Consider the following 25,133-nt stretch of genomic DNA (forward strand, 5'->3'; position numbering starts at 1 on the left):
AGCAGAAGTATTCCTGTTAGCAAGGCTACCTTCAGCCCTCTGGGCTGACTATGGAACTGTATTTGTCCTGTAAAAGAAACTGTATCAATAGGAAAAGTTTCCAGAAACTATACTTCATGGCCAATAAAGTGACAACCTCTCAGTGACTGTTTTATTAGCTAGATGGTTTTTGATGTGGACAGTGCTTTGTCATTCATCAATTCTAGTCCATGGGAACTGCTTTGTCAAACGTTTGGTTATGTACAGTAATCGTAGCTGTTCTGCCTGTGTGATCTTTTCTAGGCAAGGTTGGTCGTTCGGGTAATGTCCAGGATAGGTTGTGTCTCCATTTGTTACTGACTCCATCCTGAATAGACTATCTCTGTAAATATAGGTCCAGATTCAAGCCCATTGAAGTCAATGGAAAGGGACTCCTTGACTTCAGTGGAAGTTGGATCAGGTGCTTAATGCTTTTGTGAGGTACCTGATTGACAGCTCTGGAAGCTGAAGTATTCTAGGTCATCTCCACCAGCCTACATAAATATTTTGCTTAGAGGCGTTGTTGTTTTGCAGTGTGAAGGTAGTTTACATTGGAATCCTATCATAAGGTTGTTTTGAACGTGAAGGCCTTTGTAGTCCACATTTAGTGACAACATTCATGTGTGAATTTTACATAGTGGGGTCGGTTGTGAGATTTGGTCACTACCAGTCTGGGCCAGCTGTAAGCTGTAATTCTGTAAGCTGTTACTATTTTGGTGGCCTCCATGGAATGATTTTAGAGTCTGTGCACATCTGAGTTGACTGTTGTCCACATTATCAAACCATCCTCACGATGAGCCACTGGTGAGTGTGTGTTACTGGTCCCTGCTCTGTGCCTGATCCACAGAGGATGCGAGTCTGTTAAGGCTCCAGCCACCAGCAGGGATGCCTTGGCTGTCTAGCTCAAACTGTAGCATCTCCTCCTATTAGCTCTGGAGGTCCTGAGTTCAGTCCCTGCTGTGTGAATCAAGATGGCAGCCATCATGCTGGGCATCTCTGAAGAGAGACCAAGGATAAGCTTGGCATCAGTCTGACCCTACCCCCTCATTTCCCCACGGTAGTCTGTTCAGGTCAGTGCTGAGACCCATTAATGGCAGATTTTTCTCTCCCTTGACTTCTAGTTTGTGTCTGAGAATGAGGAAATTTTAACAATAGGCCCCATACAGCAATCCCTGGTGACTTTCAAGATCTGGACTTTGTAGCTGTCAAAATGTTTTAAATTCCTGATGACAAAGTTTTAATGCAGGATTCAAAAGGCATTTACACAAAGGCACTGAGCATGTGAACTTCCTTGTCCATGCTGCTGCTTTGTATTTCTTTTCTACTCTGTTCAAACTTACTAAGGTCTTTCTATGAAAGGAAAGGTGGGCTGTATATTTTTTCTGGTCTCTTGTTATCACCAATCCCATACAGACCTGTGGAAATATTGCGTTATTGAATGGGGTTGTCATAATTGTAAGAAAAATGACACCTCTACCTTTTGTCTCCTAACCATTGTGTTAAATTTGGCTGTAGGCCAGGCGCCAGGATAGAGACAGGAGAATGATGGCATTATGAGAGCAAACATCCTTGATAGTTTTTTTTAAAGCAGTGGTATGAGGATTATAAACTAGGTCAGGAAAAACTAATTTTGATATGTCTGCTTCACTTCTGATATGCCACCTTCCAGTCTGTCTGGAAGGGGAATTTAAAGGGTCACGATATTGTTAGGCCTTAGATGTTGTAACATATTGAACCATCCTTGATAGTTTCCACATCTGTACAACATTACTTTAAGGATTCCAGCACAGTGCTGGTCTACAGCAACTTCTGCTGCATTGCTTAATTAAAATCCTATTTCCTTAACTATTGGTTTGTCTCTCCCAGTGCATGTATGTTGGTTTGCAGACAGTAGATTGTCAGTAACTATTTCCCTCCCCTTTCCTTATTTTTAACACCGATTAAAGGGAAACTTCACTGCTAGAGTCTCTAATGGCAGAACTACCAATTGGGCAACAATCCAGGGTGATTCATAGTCCTGCTGAACGCCTTTGGCGGTGTCCCTCTGACACGACACCTGTACGCGTATTGCATGGAAGTGGATTGCAGTCAGTGAGCTGCTGCTGCCTGAGAAGAGGGCAGAAGCGAAGGTGCTGTCTCCATGTATTTTTTTCCCTCAACTAGTGGCAAAATTAGCTGCTGCTACAGAAACTGGCAAACACGAGCAAGAGGCCATAAGCAGAGCACCCTCAATGGCTTTTTTACACTAGCTCTGCAATGGAATAATGACCTGGAATAATATTCTCGGGATTAACATGCAAGTGAATGTTCTGGACATTTCAGTTTGCCTCAAAGGGCCCATAGCGGTTGGTAGGCCCAAGTCTGGCCTGCCATATTTTTCTTCTTTTGTTTGTTTCTTAATGAACAAAACCCACCTGCACTGGAGGGATGACAAGTGAAAGGAAACTGGTTTCGGTTCTGAACTTCCAAGGGTCTTTGTAAATGAGTTTTAAAGGAGAGAATATTAAGAGTTTTGTTAAACTCTCCATCTATTACAATCCCAGTGAGTTTTCCCCGAGCAAACTGTATGACTCTAGTTTGGCGCTGGCGATCTTCAGCATGATACCCCACACCTGCCTGATGTAAATAATGCTGGCTAAAAGTAAGGAAAGCCTCCCGGTGTGTACTTGCAAACCCCCTCTAGATAACTAAATTTCAAATGCAACCCTGCCCCAAGCTCCATTCAGTTTGTTCCCTGACCCCAGACGCAGCCCTACTACAGAGGAGCTGGGAGCGAGGCTCACGCGAAATGTTTGCGTCATAAATGGAAGAGTGACGCACACAGCACGTTTTGGGTTATGAATCTGTAGCTTTTTAAAAAATGGGAACGAGGGGAGACAATTTCACTTTCCATCAGAAATGATGAATGATTGCGCACAATCTTGGCAGGAATTTTGCATCAAACCTGATCTACAGCAGAAGTGTCATACTGCTTCCTAACGAGGTTGGAAACACACTGACAATGCTGTCGCTGGAGGAGGTACACTGTATCTCTTAATTAGAGCAGCTAGAAGCTTGCTGGCTGACGAGTGACTTTCAGGTATTTCTTTGCTGCTTCTGCCTCCTAGGCTGGAATGGTAAAACCTGAAGCATAAAGGTCACACTCTGTTGCTAGGCAAGTTGATTGGAGTCTTTCTCCTACCTATCCAGGCACTTATATAGCATCTGAGCTGTATTTAAGTGTCATGTATACACACCAACTACCGAACCAAATCCCTTTCTGTTTCATTTCCACCGACTTCAAAACAAATTACAGAAGTGGAAGACCAAACTATACAATAACCTAACAGATCTGTCCCATCCATACTAGCTCCTGTCTCATCAATTATAAGAGGGTTTTGCAAGCATGTATGGTGCTTAACTTGCATAAACTAGAATATGCCTCCATCAGAGGATCTTGGTGTGCTACACTGGTAAAGAATTAATCCTCCCACCACCCTCGCTAGAGAGATTAAGACACAAAGAGGTTAAAAGGGCGTTGATTCTTTTTTTTTTTCAGATGTTCTGATCTCTCACAGTTTCAGCTGAAGTTCATGACTGTTGCTGGGTGTTCAGCATTTCTGAAAATTGAGTGCTGAGTGACTTGTCTCTGGCTATTCAGGAAGCTTGTGTTACATTGGGAATAATCCCCAGACCTTCCGACACCCAGTCAGTGCTGGAAGCACAGACACTTTTTGAATAGTGTGTGAAAGCAGGTTGGGTTGAAGCGTGCACTTCTTTTAAATGCAAGGGTTGGAATCCAAGCCCTGTCTCATGCAGTTCTCGTCCTACACAGAAATGCAACAAAGACGCTCTTGAAAGTATCACAGTAAATTGCTCACGGGCCAAACGCAAAGAGACCTTTTAAAATTCAGCTTGGCCTGGTAACTGGAGCAGCTGTGAAAGCCGTGAACTGCCAGCCCTTGGGTCTGGGGAGCACTTTGGACCTGGGGAGCTATTGGAACATACACTGCCAGGGTGCTGATCATTTGCATCCCCTCTTAATGCATTGTTGGGGGAAGGCCACTTATTTGCATGCTTCTGTTTCTTGGCTTCTTTGCATGCCAGGTAGTTAAAGGTCAACAAAAATATATTTCACTCTTGCTTGCAACCCTTGAAACTCTAAATGTCATTTCCACTACACATCTGAACCAGAACTACTAAGAGGTGGGCAAGGCCTTGACAAAAGGAGCTGTTATGACACAGACTTGACAGACTGCAGAGTCCTTTGAGCAGGCAGGGATGAAAAGAGCAATGGGGAGGGGCTGGGGCTGCTTTTAAAGCTTCGATTTTGAGGGGGTGGGGTGAAGATTGATGCCTTTTGAAGCTGAAGCCCTGCAGAGAGAGGGGAACAGTATAGCAGATGCTGAATGATTTGGTAGCTAAGGTTTTGGTCTGGGACAAGGTAGAGGGGCTTAGTTCCTTGCTCTGCCTCAGATGTCAAAGCGCCTCCAGGTAGATAAGTCATTGTTTTCAGTGCCCGGTCTTACTGGAGCTGAGAGTGGCTTTTAGGATGTGGACAGCTATTTCCTCCGCTTGATTTAAGAGATACCTAGCAAGACCCATTTAAGGAGTCTGTAAATAGACTAGAGATGGGGACCCAGAGGCTGGGAGGGTGCAGAAGAGCCTCTGGCTGATGATTATTTAAGGTAACTTTCAGAAGTGACTTTGGTGCCTAAGGCTAATTGAAAGTCAGTGGGACTGACGCCCCTAAATTAGGCACTTCTGAAAAATGTTACCCTTAAATTAATAACATTTGTGGGTGTGTTCTTCTACAGGTGTCCAGAGCTTAAAATAGGCATGTTTTTAGCAACTGAATGTCCTGTCCCCACCCTGTGCTGTGTCTTGTCATAGTCCTGGACTGTGAGCTCTCAGGGGCAGGGACAGTCTGTGTTTTATTTCTTTGTACAGTTTCTAGCACAATGGAGCTCTGTTCGGGGTCCAGAGGCAGTACCTCAATAATCATATGTTAAAGGAGACACAGGAGTGACAAGGAAAAACTAGGGCCATTGTTAAAGAATGAATGTCACATCTACCTTGATAATTGTCCCATTTTTGAAGACCACATTGCTGGTTCCATAGAGGCCTGAGCAGGATTTGAACTCCTCCGGGAATTTGGAAGAGCTTGTGTCTTTGGTTCAGGCTAGGTTGCCCGACTCTGATAGAAAATATTAGTGTACCTACTATTATCATGGTTCTACTGAATCTTTTACTTCCTTCATAATGCCTGTCTGGCTTTTGCTGGGGAAAGGAGGTTGAGAATAACCCATTCATCAGAGGGGTAGTAAGGATAACACCTCTGGCCTACCTGCTCATGGTAATTCCATGTACACCGCTACCTCGATATAACGCCACCCGATATAACACGAATTTGGATATAACGTGGTAAAGCAGTGCTCCGGGGGGACTGCGCAGTCCAGTGGATCAAAGCAAGTTCAATATAACACGGTTTCACCTATAATGTGGTAAGATTTTTTTTGTCTCCCAAGGACAGCGTTATATCGAGGTAGAGGTGTAGTTAGGAGTGAGAAGCTGCTAGCACTGAATTACTGTGTAAATAGCTGCTCCCTTCAATGTATTCTTCTAAACAGCCCTCTCCATTCTTAACACTGCTCCATAGGGCCCATACTTGTATGCAGTGTACAAAGCCAAGACGGGGGACCGATGAAGATTTAAGATTTAAGGCGGGAGAGAGCATTCCAAGGCAGTGCACATACCAAACTCTAGAAGAACAGCTGTCCATTTGGGATTTGATGCCTCACTTGGCTCTCACAAAGTTCCACATTTGGAGAGAACCTTAGCCACATGCTGACATCAAGCGTTTTAATGTGTTGGTGTCTTTAAATATTGCTCTATGTTCACGTTTATTTAGAAATAAGGCAAAAAAGCTACACTGCTAAAGCAAGATTTCGATTTGAACTTGCAATCTGTGTGAACCAGGATTCCCTGGTGCCTTGCTTACATTGTAAGGCCTCAAAGGAAAGGCCAAACACCATCAGCAGTCTGGGAAGTGCTGGTTTTCTGTATGTCCTTGATTACTGAGTCATGTTAGCCAGGATGGGAAAGGAATGGTGTCCCTAGCCTCTGTTTGTCAGAGGGTGGTGATGGACGGCAGGAGAGAGATCACTTGATCATTACCTGTTAGGTTCACTCCTTCTGGGGCACCTGGCATTGGCCACTGTCGGTAGACAGGATAATGGGCTGGATGGACCTTTGGTCTGATCCAGTATGGCCATTCTTATGTTGTTTTTAGAATGAAATGTGTCCCAGAATCTTACCTGTATCTTAGCTACTGGTTCAGGGGCTGATTCTTTAGTAGCTCCTGGAATCCTTGATCTCCCCCCTGCCCCCCAACTCCTTTAAGATAAATTTTAATTAGAACTGTCTCCAACCAAAAGCCCAAAATTTGAACACTTTGAACTTGATAGTTTAGATTAACATTTGCGTTCTGCCCTCCAACCTCCACAATTGGCAAAACCAAGACTTTTCCTCCAAACATACCTGAGCTGGGGGGTTTGAAATGCAGATCCCAATTCTGTGTCTCAGCACCACCTCCAATTCTGAGCTAAATGCACGTTTCCTTACCCCTTCCTCTTCCCTAACGTAGGTGCTCCTTGTATGGAAATAGCTGCTGGTAATCCCTGGGAGCCCTAAAGGAGTACCAGGACCAAAGCCGGAAGAAGAGACTTGCATTGTTAAAGGGATACGCTCTCAGAAATGGATAACTTGCTTAACTCTGTGTGAAGTACTTGGCGCTTACATAGCGTTTTCATTATCACACGTCATCTTCTTGAATTAATCCTCGTAACGCCCATTGCAAGGAAGATATGTGATAGTTTCCCATCCCCGGTTTAGGGATAATGAGGCAGAGATGAGGTTTTACCTCCCAAAACTACTAACTTACTTTTTTCCTTCAGGTGCACAATGGCTTTAACTTTTCTGATCTTCAAATGCTTAAATCTTCTTTTGTTTTTTTCCTTTTCCCCCAGGAAATAACAAACTCTGTCTACTTGGTTATGGAGGTGAGTTATTCTGATACATTGACAAAGCGGATAGACCTTTTATTTGGATAGAGTTTCCTTGTTTCATGGTCTAGTTGGAGCTCCTCTTGCTATCGAATCTGCAGGTGCACGTCCGTGAGGCTGAAGGGGGTGTGTGAAACACACTAAGTGTGACGGGTTGGATCACGGAAACCCCCTTCGGGCTGCCAACTGATGTGCCAAGACTACTTCTGCCCCTACTTTCCCTGCCAGCTTGGGACTCCAGCACCCTGTCTTGTTGAGCCAGACACGCCAGTCTGCTCCAGCACAGACCCAGGGTCTGAACCACGTGCCCCAAAGCTGCCTTTAACACTCAGATGCCCAACTCCCAATGGGGTCCAAACCCCAAATAAATCCATTTTACCCTGTATAAACTCATAAATTGTTTGCTCTCTAACACTGATAGAGAGGTATGCACAGCTGTTTGCCCCTCTCCCCCAGGTATTAATACATACTCTGGGTTGATTAAAAAAATCACTTTTTACTTATTAAATACAGAAAGTAAGATTTAAGTGGTTCAAGTAATAGCAGACAGAACAAAATGAATTACCAAGCAAAATAAAATAGAATGTGCAAGTCTAATACAGTAAGAAAACTGAATACAGATTAAAAACCTTACCTGAGAGGAATTCAGGTAAGCTTCCTTTTACAGACTAGTCTCCTTCTCATCTGGGTCCAGCAATCACTCACACCCCCAGTAGTTACTGTCCTTTGTTCCAGTTTTTTTCAGGTATCTTTGCGGGGTGGAGAGGCTATCTCTTTAGCCAGCTGAAGACAAAATGGAGGGGTCTCCCAGGGGTCTAAATAGACTTTCTCTTGGGGGGTCGAGACCCCCCTCCTCTCTCTTATTCAAAGTCCAGCTCCAAGATGGAGTTTTGGAGTCACGTGGGCAAGTCACATGTCCATGCATGACTCAGTTTTTACAGGCAGCAGCCATTGTTTACATGCTACGACCTCAGGTAGACTTCTTATGTGGATTGGAGCCTTCCAAGATTCATTGTCCTTTAAGTGTTTCTTGACTGGGCACTAATTTGCACGTTTCTTTCTCAAGAAGCTGACCAAATGCTTTGCTAAGGCTACTTAGAAATCAAGCAAGTACTGAGCCAGTATTCATAACTTGGAATACAACAATGACACGTGCGTACAAATAGTATGAATAGATTCAGTAGATCATAACCTTTGCAGAGAGATGTTACATGGCATATTTAGCATAAAACATTTTCCAGTTATGTCATATATACATTCATAAGCATATTTCCAGGAAGCCTTATGGGGTGCATCGTCACACTAAGTTCAAGCACAACAGAGCTCAAGCGCTAGGCTGTTTTTAATCTCCCTATTACTGGAATGCCTGTTTAGCGCAGGCTTGATGGCTAAGACTTTTTATCTTGAAGGGGAATATATGTTACCACCTACTATTCACTAATGAGCAATTTCATGGAAAGAACAACTTCTCCACACGTTATAGTTGTAGAGCTGCCAAACCTTATATATATTCTTATGTTCTCTTCAAACTGAGACCTCATTGGCTGTTTCCTTACTAGTGGGGGAGCATAATTGAGTGAGCTTTGAATACTTACTCGTAGTCACTCCCAGGTTCCTTTCCTGATCCCATGATATAAACATCATTGTGGAGTTCCCATCTTACTTAATTTTGCTTCCTCTATTCTTTAAATTTTTGCCACCCTGCCCAAGGCTAACTAAACTTTTGTTGTTCTCTTCTCTTTCCAGTACTGCAATGGTGGTGACCTAGCTGATTACCTGCACAGTAAGTAGACCAAAGGGGAGGACATCCTTTATGTTTCAAAGGAAACATTTTGAATTTTTATTTGTTAGAGTTGATGGAATTTGTGAAAGATAAGAACATAAGAATGACCATACCGGGTCAGACCAATGGTCCATCTAGTCCAGTACCTGTCTTCCAACAGTGGCCAATGCCAGACACCTCAGAGGAAGGAATAGAACAGGGCAATCATCAAGTGATCCATCCCCTGTCATCCAGTCCCAGCATCTGGCACCCAGAGTGTGGTTTTGCATTTTGATGGACCCTATCCTCCATGAAGTTATCTAATTCTTTTTTGAATCCAGTTATAGCTTTGGCCTTCACGACATCCCCGGCAATGAATTCCACAGGTTGACTGTGCATTGTGTGAAGAAGTACTTCCTTATGTTTGTTTTAAACCTGCTGCAAATTAATTTCATTGGGTGACCCCTGGTTCTTGTGTTATGTGAAGAGTGCAGAGCTGATCCTTTCCCCTATGAAACAAATACAGCATCATTGCTCTTCTTTTCCCTTTGCCAAGTGCTTCTTCATTGGTGAATGTACATGTGCTTTGCAAATAGTAAGTCCATGGAAGCCAACTAGGATTGCTGGCATGCTCTGCAATTTAGGTCAATAATGACTATTGGGAATGGGCTGCTGTCCGCAGTTACCCTGCTTAATCTATAAGGTCATTGTAATTAGACTGTTTATTTGAATTCCACCAATGACTACAAGCTGCTTTAGGCGCAACTGGCATCTTGCTCATCAGCTGGAAAAAAAAAATTGCGAACTTGTTTATACTGATGCCTTGCCTTTGGATAGTGTTTCATCTTCAAGGATCCCAAAGAAAGTTGGACGTTTCTTTTTTAAACAAACATAGGCAAAATGCAGCCACCTCTGGGATGTAACACCCCATGTATTTAACAGCATATGGAACTACTATCCAACAGTACAGGGTCGAAAGTTAAGAACAGTGTGCATCCAATTGAAATACGAGGGGAAATTTTGAGCCTGCATAGTGAGGAGTGGTGATAAGTACAAACATTTAGAAACTTGTACAGCACAATAGTCAGATGTTTTTGACCTATCTGTGTTAATTAGCTTCAGGATAGTGGTAGCGGCTGTGTGTCCTCTTCTTACTTTCAGCTTAAACTAATGAAACTTGTGATGCAGGGACTAAGACACTGATCTTACAAGCAGCTCTGCCAGTCCAGAGACCCACTGAGCAGCTTGCAGGATCATGGCCTAAATAAACAACATCTAGAACTCAAGGCTCCTATTGAAAGACAGACTGGAATGGAGTCTGAATGAAGAGACGAGAGCCTGTTTCCTGGATGCTTAACTAGTAGCTTTGCTGGAGCTATGCTGGATTTAAAACTTATTGTCGTTTAAGTGTTTTGTTTTTGTCTTGCAGGCTGACTGAAAGATTAAAGCTCTCAGTATTTATTAATGTCTCTTCCTGTGTGGCTTTTGGGTCATTTTTAAACAAACAGTGCCAATCAAGGGTGGCTTCTGCATTTGTTGTTAACGTTATGAGATGGTATTAAAATAATAGTAATAATAATTTTACTGGAGGCTTTTTATTTAAATGAGATGATGACTGGACACTGTGAAAATTGAAGGATTAAAAGATGAATTCACATTTGCCTTGGAGCTAACTTCAGTGTCTCATGAATGATGAATTCAGGACTCATGCTAATGTGCTCCAGCCCATTCATATGGGATAGCATTAGCAAATGGCATTTAACTGTTGATTTTAGTCTATGGAAGGGTATTGGTAGCTGAAGGAATGTAAAGCATCATTTTACTCTTCACATAATTTTTGTAGAGATGAGTCAGAGGGGAGCTAGACTTGCATTTTAATTCTGAGTTTTGCTTGGTGTTAGTTCTGTTGTTATGCTTTCACATCCATTAGGTAATGATGTGCAGAAATGGAACATCTTTCCTGGAGTAGGGACAGTTTCATGAGTGCCAAATTAATGTGTTTGTACTCTGGAGCTTTTTTGCTGAATATAATTGGAATTTTTAATAATGGAGCACTTTAAAAATAGCCAAACCTAAGGCTAGGTCTACACTAAGGGTGGGAGTCGACCTAAGATACGCAACTTCAGCTATGCGAATAGCATAGCTGAAGTCGGCGTATCTTAGGTCGATTTACCTGGCCGTGAGGACAGTGGCGAGTTGGCCGCTGCCGCTCCCCTATCGACTCCGCTTCCACCTCTCGCTGCGGTGGAGTTCCAGAGTCGACGGCAGAGCGATCGGGGATCGATTTTTATCGCGCCTACACTAGACGCGATAAATCGATCCCCGATAGATTGATCACGACCAGCCAATCCAACGGGTAGTGTAGACATACCCTTAGTTGCTTTACTAGGGCATTAAAATTGTTGAACTAGACTAACTACGATCTGTGATCGGTAGCAATGAAATGGGGGCACAGTTGAGGAGACAAGAGGTGAGGAGTGTCATAAAAATGTAGGAGTCCATGGTTTCAAGCAGTCTCCTGTGTGGTGTGCACAAGGCTTTGCTTGTATGCGCACAGATGGCTGCTTCTGCCCGTTTTGAAAATTTGACTTGTAGGGTGGGATTTTTTTTTATTTTTTTATTTTTATTTTTTTTGCACAACCTGGGTGAGTTAGGAGCACAAGTCCCATTGTAAGCCAGTAGGAAAATTGCACCCATGGTATCTAACTTTTGTCAGCGTAGCTGACCTGAGCTCTAGAGCAACGGTTCTCAACCTCTGTGGACCCAGCTGTAAACCTTGATGGCCTGTTGTGACTTAGTAAATAGCACAAAAAGCATCTGGCTTACTAAATATTTCTTACCCATGAAGCATAATATACACCACCCTGGCAGCTCCTGGTTCTAGTCCCACAGGGCTGGCTGGGCTCGGCTCAGCTCCCTGCACCGGGCATTGCAACCTGGTATATGGGGTTGCTGTGCCACTCAGATTTGGCCTAGCCATGCCCCTTCCCTCCTCCCTCACCCCCCAGGCCTTCCACACAACTCTTTGACACGTTCTGGTGACCCAATTTTGGGTCATGACCCAAGGGCTGAGAAACCCTGCTCTAGAGCCAGTGGTTCCCAAACTTCAACAACCTGTGAACCCTTTCACTAGAATATCAAGTCTCGTGAACCCTCTCCTAAAAATGAATTTTTCCAGGGATTTTCTCCTTTTATCTGAGTATAAATTATAAAAGCAGTGATCTGGGAAATATAAATTTTGTTTTTATGACATGCATATTACACACTATTATTATTTATTACAGTATTTTTATTACATTAGGAAAATGGCAACACTCTTCCAATATCTCACTTTCATAGTGTGTATCACTTTGAATAAGCCTCTTATAAGACAAGACTCCTATGTTTCACCAAGGAGTATCAGATGTGAAACATCATGAAGGTATTTAAGAAGCCAACTCAAAAAGTTCCTCCTACACAAGCATTCAGAAGTCTCGAGCAGTCCAGGCAAACAAGGCACATTACAACAAAGCTTAAACTTGCTCTTCATAATAATTTAAAAAAACAATACTAGCTGCCTATTTAATTTTAAAAACAGCAAAAAATATCCACTTCCCTTTCTGTTTCTTATAAGGAGTCTTGAATTTTAAATCTCCTCAGTGTGATGGATATATTTGCTTTGATCTGCTTAGATCTTGGAAGTCCAGGGGCTCCGGACTGCTGGCCCCGTGCTGCCCAGGATGCCTAGGGCCAGCTCTTTCCGCCATTAGAGAATTTTTTTCCGAGAACCCCCTATAACATTTCATAGACCCCCAGGGGTTCACGAACCCCAGTTTGAGAACCACTGCTCTAGAGGGTAAACCACTGAGCTATGCATCCATGACTCAGAACCGTGCACGTGTATACAGACACACACACACACACACCCATTTGAACGTTAAGCTTCCAGACGCGGTTTATAGAACATGCTCCTGCTTGTATTGCCACCTGTACGTGCACACCATGGCAGCACAAAAGTGGAGCGCACTATGCAATTAGGTTAGGCTGCTAATTAAACTCATTTGCTTGCTGTCATGACTTGCTTTCTTTAAATCCAAAACTGACGATAATAAGGAGATTGGTAGTCACTTCTAGAAGGTGACATTTTAATTTTAGTTGCCATTCAACCTCTTTGTTTTGGGGGCTTTAATGTCCAATGGGCTGCTGGTTGCTGCTTTGATCCCTGGGTTACTCAAAGGTGGTTATGTTAGGCTTTTTCCTTCCCTAAAATTACTTTACAGTTGTGAGGAGCAGCTACCAGGTAAGAATAAATTTAAAGGACATGTGTAGTCTTGCTTCTGACTCTTAAAATCTAGGCGACAATTATGAATAACAGTGGCTAATAAAACCTAAGTGAGCTGTATGTACCGAAGGGAAAACCTCATCAGGTGAACTCCATATGTTTTAAAAAAAACCACTGATCCTTATCAACACCTATATTTAGAGAATTTTTTACCAGCAGATCCTTTCTCCAAATCACATAGGAGACATCTTTTAGGGATGTATTCAAGCAATGCATTGCTCGTACCTCTGTAGTATCAGCGAACAGAAGTTTCAGATTAGTAGTTTTGCTCTTAAGATTATTCAGGCTGCTTTAGCTTTTTTTAAATTTTTTTTAATTTATTTTTTTTAAACCTCTCTGTCTCCTGCCACCTTCTCCCAAGCTCCTCTGCTTGGTTTGGCATCCAGCCTTCAACGAACTTCCAGAATGAGTTTGCTAACAGGGAAATGAGGCATGGAATGTTCATATCTGTTGCCTCGGCAACATCTGACTGGGCCCCCGTCCTATATCATGCTGGTTTGCCTGTTCCCTGCGAGGCTGTTTGACTGGGTGTTCTCTTATTGCCCGGTACAGTCACCTGTCATTGTGTGTAGGCCCTTCGCTGCCCTTCTTAGATTTAGAATTCCTTTTTTTAAAGCTCGTCCCCCTGTTAAACATTTCCGAAAGTTCATGTTTCACTGAAGTGCAGAAACCCAAGCAAACTTCTGCTCTCTAGCCTGAATTCCCTGCTGGACGGAGCTGTTACTTGACTGCTCTTTAATTGTGGCATCTCTTTTTCCCATCCATTCGTGGAGTATTTCGGCCGGTAATTCCTGTTAATGGTAACGTGAGCTACACATGAAAAACCCCTTATCATTGGGAGAATAGGCTTTTAAGCCTACTCATCCATTCTGCCCTCTAATTAAAAACGTTAGGCGATATTTTAATTCTCCATTGCACCCAAAGCAACTCTAATTGTCCATCCCATCATAAAGCAAAAGACGTGTGTGTGTTCTTCAGTGTGAAATGCGTTGGTTTGGCTTTCCCCTCATCTTCAGTCCTATCCCTTGGATACGTGGCTTGCTACGATTGCACAGCTTCCAGTGAACAAGAATTTGATTTCACTGTACGATGTCTTTCCTTTTGGCAGTTCTATTGACTTTGTCTTCTGTTGTAGCTCATCTGGTGTCATGTATCGAAGTGAGAGAGTACCGTACAGCTCTATGTTGCCTGGTAGGTTAGCAGAGCAGTGGAAAGTGTCACCCAAGTGATTGGTCTCAACTCAGGAGTCACTGGATGAAATTTTATGGCCTTTGTTATGCAGAACGTCAGACTAGGTGATCTAATGGTCTCTTTTGGCCGCCAGCTCTGGGCAGCTATTGGTAGTGAGGCAGGTAGATGGAATAGCCATCTCTGTGAAGAGAATTTCTCACCACAGCAACATATATCCTTTTTTTTTTTTTAGATAGATCATGATGTGTGAGAGCATGCGGTTTGAAAGGGGCGTGTAATAACTACTGTAGGTTGAATTCTAACGAGTTAGGAGAGCTGCAAGAAGGACGCCCCTGAGCTCTTGGGCACCCCTTTGCAAAAGGGAGTGAGGCATTTCTCACCCGGGACTGAGAGTGGGGCCCCCACTGTCGGCCTCCCGGGGCTCCCACTGTCAAAATTGCAGTGGAAGCAATTTCTGCAATATCACAAGTTAAGTAGGGCCTGACCCAGAGCCCACTCAGTCTCATTGACTTTAATGGCCTTGAGGACAGACCCAGCTGATACTCGTGGGTAAGATGAGATGTTACTCTTCCCGCCCCTCCCCCAATCCTAAATATCCTGTCCATAAAGTGTCATGTCTAGTTCAGTATGTCTGTGCTAGGGTCATCTGATACAGGCCCCTGTGTTTGCTCTAGCTCACCTGCAGCCTCAGGGCAGGTAAAGCACTCCTCCCCCGTCCACAGAGTGCTGACCAGGGTGCTTTTAGGTGGTTTCAGCTTTTTCCAGCACTCCGGGAGCTTGGAGCCATGCGGGCCTCTGACTGACCTGCTGTAAATATTTGCTCTGTTCTACTGACCTGTCTAGCAGTCCCTGAGGCAGTCAGCTGAGTGCCTTGTTGCTCATCGAGCCCACAAAAATAAACGCATGGATATTGTTACTCCTTAGGTGTGGCAGAGCAAGGCTCGTGAAGCCGTAACGTGGCCTTGCAGGGAACGCAGGTTAACCACGCTCAGGTTGGGGGGTGCCCAATCCCCATTGCATGTTTTAATGCCTTGCCAGCTGTGCCATGGTTAGGGCCCAAATTCAGGGCCATGAAAAACATGTCACGGACCACGAAATCTGGCCTTTTGTGTGCTTTTACCCTACACTGTACAGATTCCACAGAGGAGACCAGCGTTTCTCAAATTGGGAGTCCTGACCCAAAAGGGAGTTGCCGGGGGTCACAAGGATATTTTAAGGGGGTTGCAGCATTGCCACCCTTACTTCTGTGCTGACTTCAGAGCTGGGCACCCTGTTGGGCAGGTGCCCAGCTCTGAAGGCAGCGCCTCACCAGCACAGACGTAAGGATGGCAATACCATACCAGGCCACCCTTACGTCTGCACTGCTGCCTTCAGATCTGGGAGCCCGGAGAGTGGCAGCTGCTGACTGAGGGCCCAGCTCTGCAGGCAGCAGCACAAATGTAAGGGTGGCAATACCGTACCAGGCCATCCTTACTTCTGCGCTGCTGCTGGCGGCGGCTCTGCCTTCAGAGCTGGGCTCCTGGCCAGCAGCTGCCGCTCTCCCGCTGCCCAGCTCTGAAGGCAGCGCTGCCACCAGCAGCAGCGCAGAAGTAAGGGTAGCAGTAACGCAACCCCCACCACAATAACCTTGTGACCACTCCCGCAACTCCTTTTTGGGTCAGGACCCCTACCATTTACACCACCATGAAATGTCAGATTAAAATAGCTGAAATCATGAAATTTATGATTTTTAAAATCCCATGACCGTGAAATTGACCAAAATGGACAGTGAATTTGGTAGGGCCCTAGCTATGGTGAAGATGAGCTAATGCTCCCTCTTTTTGCAGGGACACTGGCACAAGTTCCTTGCTCAGCAGGGCCGGCTCCAGAGCCCAGCGGGGCAAGCACCCGCCTGGGGCGGCCCTTTCCCGGGGGGGGCGGCAGGCTGGGCCGGCGGACCTGCCGCAGTCATGCCTGCGGGAGGTCCACCGGAGCCCCGGGAGCAGCGGACCTGCCGCAGGCATGACTGCGGAGGGGACGCTGGTCCCGCGGCTCGGCTGGACCTTCCGCAGGCATGCCTGCGGCAGCTCAACCAGAGCCGCCGGACCAGCGAACCGCCCGCAGCCGCGGGAGGTCCAGCCGAGCCGCGCGACCAGCGGACCCTCCGCAGTCATGCCCGCGGAGGTCCGCTGCTCCCGCGGCTCGGGGGTGCCTCCCGGGCATGACTGCTTGGGGCGGCCAAATTTGTAGAGCCGCCCCTGTTGCTCAGGATGAGGGTTTAACAGCAGAGAAATGTTAAAAGTGGATCATGCTCTGCTTTGCTTGAATGGCCAATGCACTGGACATGTCTGCTCTGCTGTATCTTCTCCCTCCCTCTACTTATGGGATACTGCCCTGGAGATCAGCCACCAGCTAACCTCCGCACATGTCTGCTCTTCAGAAACCTTCCTGGTGGAAAAGGGACAGTCCCAGTTTCCCTGATCTGTTAGCCCAGAAGGGCAAGAAAATCTTGCTAGACAGCTAGCGTGGGGACTAAACCAACTAGCCAGAGGGTAAACAGGGAAGTTACAACTGGGAAGACTACCAACGAGATCCAGAGGCTATGCACTGGCATCAGGCATAGCTGCTGGGAGGTGGGACGTTGCCAGGACTTAGGCCATGTATTGTTTCTGCCTCTGGCTAGTGGGGTTCTGGAGAGCCTTGCTGTACGGGAAAAGGAGCTCTCTTCCCTCCTTCCAGCGACTCCTAAGAGAAGAGTGGAGCCAGCAGTGCAGCAAAAAGGGCCTTTGCCATTCTACCCCTCCAGAGCCAGCTGGGTGCTGTAGGGCGGGATGGGGGTGAGAAGTAAACGAGAGGTAGGAAAACTCTGTTTTTCTTTTCTCTCGTTTTTGTTTTGTTTTGCTTTTTTTTTGCAGTGAGGAAAGCAGCTTTTTTCCTTCGCAGCATTCCCCATATTGCAACACGTTCCCAACTGAGAGCAGCCGCATGAAACTGACTTGACCCTTTTGTTTCGTTGCTGCCCACAGGGTTCTGAGTAGCAGCATCTGTGCAACGGACCTCAGTCTTGTGTCAGTTTTATTCTGCTACTGCTTCGTAGCTTTGCAGAGCGGCAGCAGATGCACTGGAGCAGCCTGGCTGCCCGTTCAAGGCAACAGCCATGCATTGGTTTACATACTTCCCATGTTTTGGAGGTTATATCTTCACAAGCTTAAGAACTTGGCGCTTAGCTTTTGTTTAAGTGAAAGCTTGAATTCTGCACTACTTTCTCCACAATTAGTGGATTTTTGTAAATCCCCGTATTAATCTATTTTTGCCGTGTAAAGCAGTAGAAGACTAGCTCCAGGTTATGTACTCTTAACATGTGCGGGGTGGGGAGATTAGCTGGTAAATTGTGTGGAAACAGCTCAGAGAGGGTAATGCCTTGAAAACAGTTGTGGCTTGCTGGCAGAACTGCAGGTCAGAACAAGACTTTTACAAGACTGTTTAACTGCTAGAGGCAAAGGGTATTTAGCTGAAGGAATCTATGATAGCCTGCTAGCTTGACAGCATAAGTACTGCTGAGTTTAGAGTCCTACTTTTTTTGTTAGGCAGATATTGAGACAGTAGGGCCCATTAGATTTGTGGGTTCAAAATGAATCTTGAAAGAGATTATTTGTGGAGGGGGGAGGGGCTGTCGTACTCTTTTAGTGATGATGGTCCCTGTTCCAAAGGTTCTGGAGCAGATTATTGGGGTCAGTGTTGCCTGTTCAGAAGACCTGATGCTGTGGTTGTAGACGTGTTAACCATGACATCTAATCAGCTAAGGTGTTGGGAAGAAGGATGGTCCAGTGATTAGGACACTAACCTGGCACTTGGGAGACCTGGGTTGAACTCTCAGCTCCACCACAGATGTTCTGTGTGATCCTGGGCCAGTCACCTAGTTTCTTTGGGTCTCTGTTCCCTCATCTGTTAAACTGAGGTAATAGCACAGGATGTTGTGTTCATTAAAGACTGTGAGGTGATCAGATACTGTGGTGATGGGAGCCATATAAAAGTACCATGGATGGATGGATAGATACCACGAGGAACAGTCTATTCAAGAGAATTGGCATACAGGAGAATGTAACCAGTCTTGCTGGACGTACTAGACCTGTCTTTTCGCTGGTGTAAATCAACACGGCTCCATTGAAATGAACGGAGTATTACCCTAGTGTACACCAGGTGCGGCTCTCCCCCTTCATGCTCCTGAGTGTGATGTTAAAGGTGAGGCCGTGCTTTTGATACTGTCAAAATATACTGTCAGGATTACTTGGACTAAAATTTCAAAATGCCTTTATAACAATTGGTATATTCCATTCACCAAGACTCCACATCAACAGCAGGTGTCTTGTAAATTCCAGTAGAGTGCTGGCTCATGAGAACAGAATCCAGTGGGGGAAGAGAAGCTCTGAATATCTGTACATTGGCGTTACATGTATGAAGCAATGAGCCGCTGGTTGACTGAGTGACATTTTAGGTCTGCTAGTTGTGAGCCTCCCTGTGAAGATTTGGGAGTTGGGATGGGAGTTTGTTTTCTATTCTAAACGCGGTTCAGTCAGCCCACGTTTCATGCTGTTTTAAAGTAAAATATTTAATTTCCTGTGTCGGGCTAAAACTGCTTATGCCCTGCTCTGTGTTTTCTTAAGGATTCCTCCACTTTAGCTGAGAAGGTAGAATAGTGTTTTGATGCTCTTTCCAGTGTGGTTTGAGGCCTTACCAGAGAACAGCTGGAGCAACATGAAAATGGAGCCTCCAATAATTACTGGGGCATTTACGAGAGAGATGATTTTATTCAAGTGAAATGTATTTCTTTGAACCTTACTTGTCCTTGAATGTTAGCATCCACCCAGGAAGGCGTCACACAGTCTTGCTATTGAGGCTTGTTCTGTGTTCAGTGGGCCGGATCCCGCCTCTGGTAGGCATGTCTTACAGATGTGCTTGTAAAGGTGTGGGGAAAGATGGTTCGTAAAATAGCTGGGGTTAATTTTGGATCAGCCTCATTAGATGTGGGATTCCGTTTAGCTTCTTGATCCTTTCAGTATTTCTTTGTTTTAAAATCAAAAGAAAGCCTGCCTCCCAGGAGAATGCAGTTAGCTGCATGCACATTTATAGAACTTTATTAATTTTTTGAAAAATCTTTTGTTTTTGAGAGCTATTTATATTCAGTCTCATCCCTGTTGGTACATACTGTTACAGGGTCAGATCCTCCACTGGTGTAAATTGATGTATCTTCACCATAGTCAGTGGAGCTGCCACTGAAGTCAGTGTTGTTATACTGATTTATAGCAGCTGAGGATCTGATGCACGGTTCTTTGCATCATTTCAGATATGGAGGAGAATGCAGTCTAGTCACGAATACTTTAAGGGATGCTCCTCAAGAACCAATTCAAAAAAAGCCACATGTAGTTACTTTCTCACTGAGTAGCTTGAGGGAGCGTTGGAAGTGCTCAATCCAGAGTTATCCTTGTTCATCTCTGTGGAGAAGCTGCCTTCTGCTTTGCTTAGTGATGGCTGGTGTTACAATCATTCTGTCTGTTTTTCCTTCCAGCTATGCGGACACTTAGCGAAGATACCATCAGGCTCTTTCTCCAGCAGATAGCAGGTGCCATGAAAATGCTACACAGCAAAGGTATCATCCACCGGGATTTGAAACCACAGAATATCCTCCTTTCTTATGCTGGAGGCAAGAAGTCAAATCCTAACAACATTCGTATAAAGATTGGTAAGAAACTTTCCTTATATCCTGCTTTTAAGAAACACTTTCCCTGGAATGATCAACATGGCTCTGGAAATGGCTAACTAGCCAGTCCAGACTGCTGCAACTGGATAAGAAACAAATTAACTGATCATAGGGGAATTAGGATTAGTTTTTCACCATTGCAGTGGAATGTCTTGAAAGCTCTCCAGGTCAGATCCTCAGCTGGTATGTATCAGTGTAGTGCTATTGACGTCAGTGGAGCTATGCTAGCTCACACCAACTGAATGTCTGTCCCCCTTCCCCCCCCCCCCACCGTATCCATTTGTTTTGTTTCTTACACTTGTTCCAAAAGAAGCGGATGCTGATTGGCACTGTGCTCCGCTGGATAACTATTGTGGTTAAGTTTTAAATTCTAGTGCATCAGCTGCCTCCACCCAAGCTCCCCATGACATTTAAATGAAATCATGGGTAGTCGTGTGGATTATATATAGTTTGACTTCCTGGCCTAAGGGTGGGTATTCAGATATGGAGCCTTTCATCTCTCAGGCTCTGTCTAGACTAGGAGAATAGCTAGCACGTTTTTAAACATGACCTAACCTGTTTTAACTAGCAAGTCTTTGTTTTTATACATGATCTATTTTGCTACTCTAGTGATGACCTGGATCGTTAGTTCTAATCCGTCCCTGGTAGTTAGTGAGTGACAGAGTTCTTATGCTCTGGCTGTTCTGTGACATACGCAAAATGAATTGGGTGGACTCAGTCGAGTTACAAGTTGAGAGGTGTCTTTCTCAGAAAAAACAGTCATTCAGTTTCCTCCCTGGGCAACAGTTGTCTAAACCGTGATATTGATTTGTCCCAACCTTTTAAAATGGAGGTGGGGCATGCTGGCAGAGGGGTGGGGTGGGAATTTTGGTGTCCCAAGACTGCGATCCCTACATACTTTGTGAACGCTGAGCTCTGATTTAAAAAAAAAGCACATGCGGTGACTGCCATCTTGGCTGACACCAGGGATTGAATCAGAAACCTCCAGAGCTAAAAATGTCAGTTTACAGCTTGAGCTAAAGAACCAGGTTGGATGTGATGGACCCACATCCTCTGTGGATCAAGCACAGAGGGGGACATGTAACATATGCTGATCAACGGGTTATACAAACACATGCCAGAAACCCAGTTATTGAACCCAAGGTCTCTCTTAAAGGAGAGCTGTGTAGTCACATCTTGATTCATGGACATTTGTTGGACTGTACTATAAGTTGACCAAGTTGATTCTGACACCAATTAAATTACACCATGCTCGGTTTCAACTCTGTCTTGTGGAGAAAGCGTGAGTGCCTTTTGGCTGAGAAATGAAGTCTGCTGGAGAATGAGGCCTGCTGCAGGTGTGTGTGAAATTTTGCAGCCGCTCAGCTGTAGCAGAAGCGTTTCTCCAGAATTCAAGCACGGATGGAAAGTAGAAGTGTCTAATGACCCACACGCACGTAAAACGGGAGGGCCATCTAAACAGCACTTCTAGCTACTGTGTGCTGCATTAGTCTCAGTTCGTCATACCCTTCACACACACTGCTGTTTAACCACCCCTTTTCCTTAAGGAGGACACTGTGTGGTCCAGGAATGGGACTAGACAGACATAATATCATTCTAATGACAGATGGCAATATAAACAGCCGTGTCAAATATTGCTTGAAATATCTGGTAACCTTAAGGGAACCTCTAAGCATCATATGATCAGATGCTGAGTAATCTGCAGCTGTAAATACTTTCAGCGCTGATAGACCCTGGCTTTTCTAGGGTGAATCATAGAATATCAGTTTGGAAGGGACCTCAGGAGGTCATCTAGTCCAACCCTCTGCTCAAAGCAGGACCAATCCCCAACTAAATCATCCCAGCCAGGGCTTTGTCAAGCCTGACCTTAAAAACCTCTAAGGAAGGAGATTCCACCACCTCCCTAGGTAACCCATTCCAGTGCTTCACCACCCTCCTAATGAAAAAGTTTTTCCTAATATCCAACCTAAACCTCCCCCACTGCAACACTCCTTTTTCTGTCATCTGCTACCATTGAGAACAGTCTAGATCCATCCTCTTTGGAACCCCCTTTCAGGTAGTTGAAAGCAGCTATCAGATTCCCCCCTCATTCTTCTCTTCTGCAGACTAAACAATCCCAGTTCCCTCAGCCTCTCCTCATAAGTCATGATACATAAATAGTGCCATGCAGCTTCAAATGAGCATCTTCCAAAGATACAGATGGTGATGGGTCCCTGCTGATGTTTGTTATGTTGTGGTCCAACCCTGCCTCCTGTCCTATGTCATGGAGTGTAACTACCACTTCCCCAAATCTGAAGTAGCAGCAAGTAACAAGGGAAAAGCTATCAAGCTTTGCTGGACCTTCGTTGCATTTATAAATCTCGGACTAGATGCTCAGCTAATGTAAAGAGGCATAGCTCCATTGCAGTCAATAGAGGCTTCCCAGTTTCCACCAGCTGAGAATCTGGCCACTGGATTCCACCTGGAAAGAACAAACCGTGAACAACAGACATAGGAAAAATAGTGACTGCAGGCACCTTTACGTGATTTGGGATTCATTCCTTTTCATGTAGAGTGCTTTTTATAGCTGCATTTTCTCAACCCTTTCTGTTGTATGGAACATGTAATAATAGTGAGAGAAACTTGCGTTAGCTTGGGGATAGAACACAAGTTCTGTATTCAAAATGGGGGACGTCCCTTGTACTGAGGGACTACGGAGAAACAGGAGGGCCCACGCTGGGGATTGAGGCAACTGAAGAAAGGTTGGGCTTCTCTAGAACTAGTGAATGAACTTCTTTTCTTTGTATTTGTAGCTGATTTTGGATTTGCCCGGTACCTGCAAAGCAACATGATGGCAGCAACGCTGTGTGGCTCCCCTATGTACATGGTGAGTGCACTCTGCTTATGTATCTTTTTGTGGTCAAACCGCTGTATTGTATAGGCTAGCAAAAAGCAGGCCCTTCCTGATATGTGGAACCTGCAATGGTTATTTAGATTATACCATTCAAAGCGCTGTGCAACCCTTAATCCTGGTTCTTCCTTTCCTCTTAGACCTCCCCCCCCAAGACTTGGGATTTTGTGTTCTTAAAGCTGTTGTAAGTGAAACCATAATGGGAGACCTGATAAAGATTCTCCGAGCGGCAAGATGGCAAACATCTATGCTGCTGTGCTGACATCTGCCTTTCAGGCAACCGTTGGTAAATAATAATAGACTATTGATTGACCCCACTCAGAAATTGCCTCTTCCAGATAGGAAGCAGGGCCCTTCAACAAAAGCATTGGGACCTAAAATCCAGTGTTATCCCTTGACTGCAGGTGGAGTAGCAAACATGCAAACTAGGAATAGGAATGACTTTGCAGCCATAAGGCCTTTTCCAAGGTGCTGCCTTGATAAAGAGCCTCTTGGACAAAGTGTCCTCTCTTCCATTGCTCTCTGTTCCCAGTGTTGAGAGACAGTGGCCCTCTGTTTGTAATTCAGCCAGCCCGTTGTATCCATATAGCCCAATCAAGATATAGACCAGGTACACATTTTTTTTCTGGTGTGATACATGAATATAGAATCATAGAAATGCGGGGCTGGAAGGGTCCTTGAGAAGTCATCAAGTCCAGCCCTCGGCATTGTGACAGGACCAAGTAAGTAAACCTAGACCATCCCTGACAGGTGTTCATCCAACCTGCTTTTAAAAACCTCTTGATGATGGGGATTCCACAACCTTGGTAGCCTATTCCAGTGGCTAGCTACTCTTACAGTTAGAAAGTTTAATCATTTGATTCAGTATCTGTATCAAAGTTAGGCTGACTGGTCTGTAATTCCATGTGTCCTCTTCGTTCTCCCTTTTTAAAGACAGGTACTATGTTTGCCCAGCCCCAGTCTTGTGGGACCTCACCCATCCTCCATGAGTTCCCAAAGATAATTGCTAATGGTTCTGAGATTGCTTCAGCTAGGTCCTTAAGTACCCTCGGATGAATTTAATCAGGCCCTGCCAACTTGAATATATCTAACTTATCTAAATATTCTTTAACCTGTTCTTTCCCTTTTTGGGCTTGGATTCCTTCCCCCTTGTTGTTAATATTAATCGTGCTGAGTAATTGTTACCATTAACCTTTTTAGAGAAGACTGTAGCAAAATAGGCATTAAACACCTCAGGATTGTTTGTCATTGGTTATTAGCTCAGCTTCCTGCCCCCAAGTAGAGGACCTACACTTTCTTTCATCTTTCTCTGGCTCCTGATGTATTGGAAGAATCTTTTTTTATGTCCCTTGCTAGAAGTAATTCATTTTGCGCCTTAGTCTATCTGATTTTGTTCCTACATGCATGTGCTATTTGTTTGTTTCTTCTTAGCAATTTGTCCATGTTTTCACTTTTTTGTAGGATTCCTTTTTTATGTTTCAGGTCATTAAAGATCTCCTGATGGAGCCGTATTGCCTCTTACGATTCTTTCTATCTTTCCTTAGTGTCAGGATAGTTTGCAGTGCCTTTAACAATGTCTCCTTGAGAAACTGCCAGCTCTCCTGAACTCCTATTTATTTTAGATGTTCTTCCCACAGGATATTTCCTACCAGTTTTTTGAGTTTGTCAAAGTTTGCTTTGTCCTTTATTCTGCCAATCTCGCTCCTTCCTTTCCTTAGAATCATGAAATCTATCATTTCATAATCACTTTCACCCAAATTGCCTTCCACCTGCCTACTTATTATCAATTCCTCCCTGTTAGTCAGAATCAAGTCTAAAATAGCTGTTTCTCTGGTTACTTCCTCCACTTTTCAGAACAAAAAGTTGTGGTCAATACATTCCATGAACTTACTGGAAATTTTGTGTTTTGCCGTATTACTTTTCCAACAGATGACTAGGTAGTTAAGTCTCCCATTACGGCAAGATCTTGTGTTTTGGATATTTGTTATTCTAGAAATGCCTCATTTGTCTTCTCCTCCTGATTTGGTAGTTCATAGTAGGATATCTCTATTTATTATTATTATTATCTCCTAGAACTGGAAGGGACCTTGAAAGGTCATCAAGTCCAGCCCCCTGCCTTCACTAGCAGGACCAAATACTGATTTTGCCCAAGATCCCTAAGTGACCCCCTC

At 44.5% G+C, this 25,133-nt stretch overlaps 1 protein-coding gene across 4 annotated transcripts in view; it reads left to right on the top strand.

The window, feature by feature from the left end:
* Positions 1–25,133, top strand: part of ULK1 (unc-51 like autophagy activating kinase 1) — a 133,205-nt gene that overhangs the window by 42,594 nt on the left and 65,478 nt on the right. For all 4 annotated transcript variants that reach the window (XM_044989747.1, XM_044989748.1, XM_044989750.1 and 1 more), the window contains 4 exons: positions 7,026–7,058; positions 8,808–8,844; positions 19,881–20,054; positions 22,865–22,938. In XM_044989747.1, coding sequence (XP_044845682.1) covers positions 7,026–7,058; positions 8,808–8,844; positions 19,881–20,054; positions 22,865–22,938 — 318 coding nt within the window. The remainder of the gene's footprint in view (positions 1–7,025; positions 7,059–8,807; positions 8,845–19,880; positions 20,055–22,864; positions 22,939–25,133) is intronic.

The sequence above is a fragment of the Mauremys mutica genome, chromosome 16, assembly GCF_020497125.1.
Source record: "Mauremys mutica isolate MM-2020 ecotype Southern chromosome 16, ASM2049712v1, whole genome shotgun sequence".
NCBI lineage: Eukaryota > Metazoa > Chordata > Testudines > Geoemydidae > Mauremys > Mauremys mutica.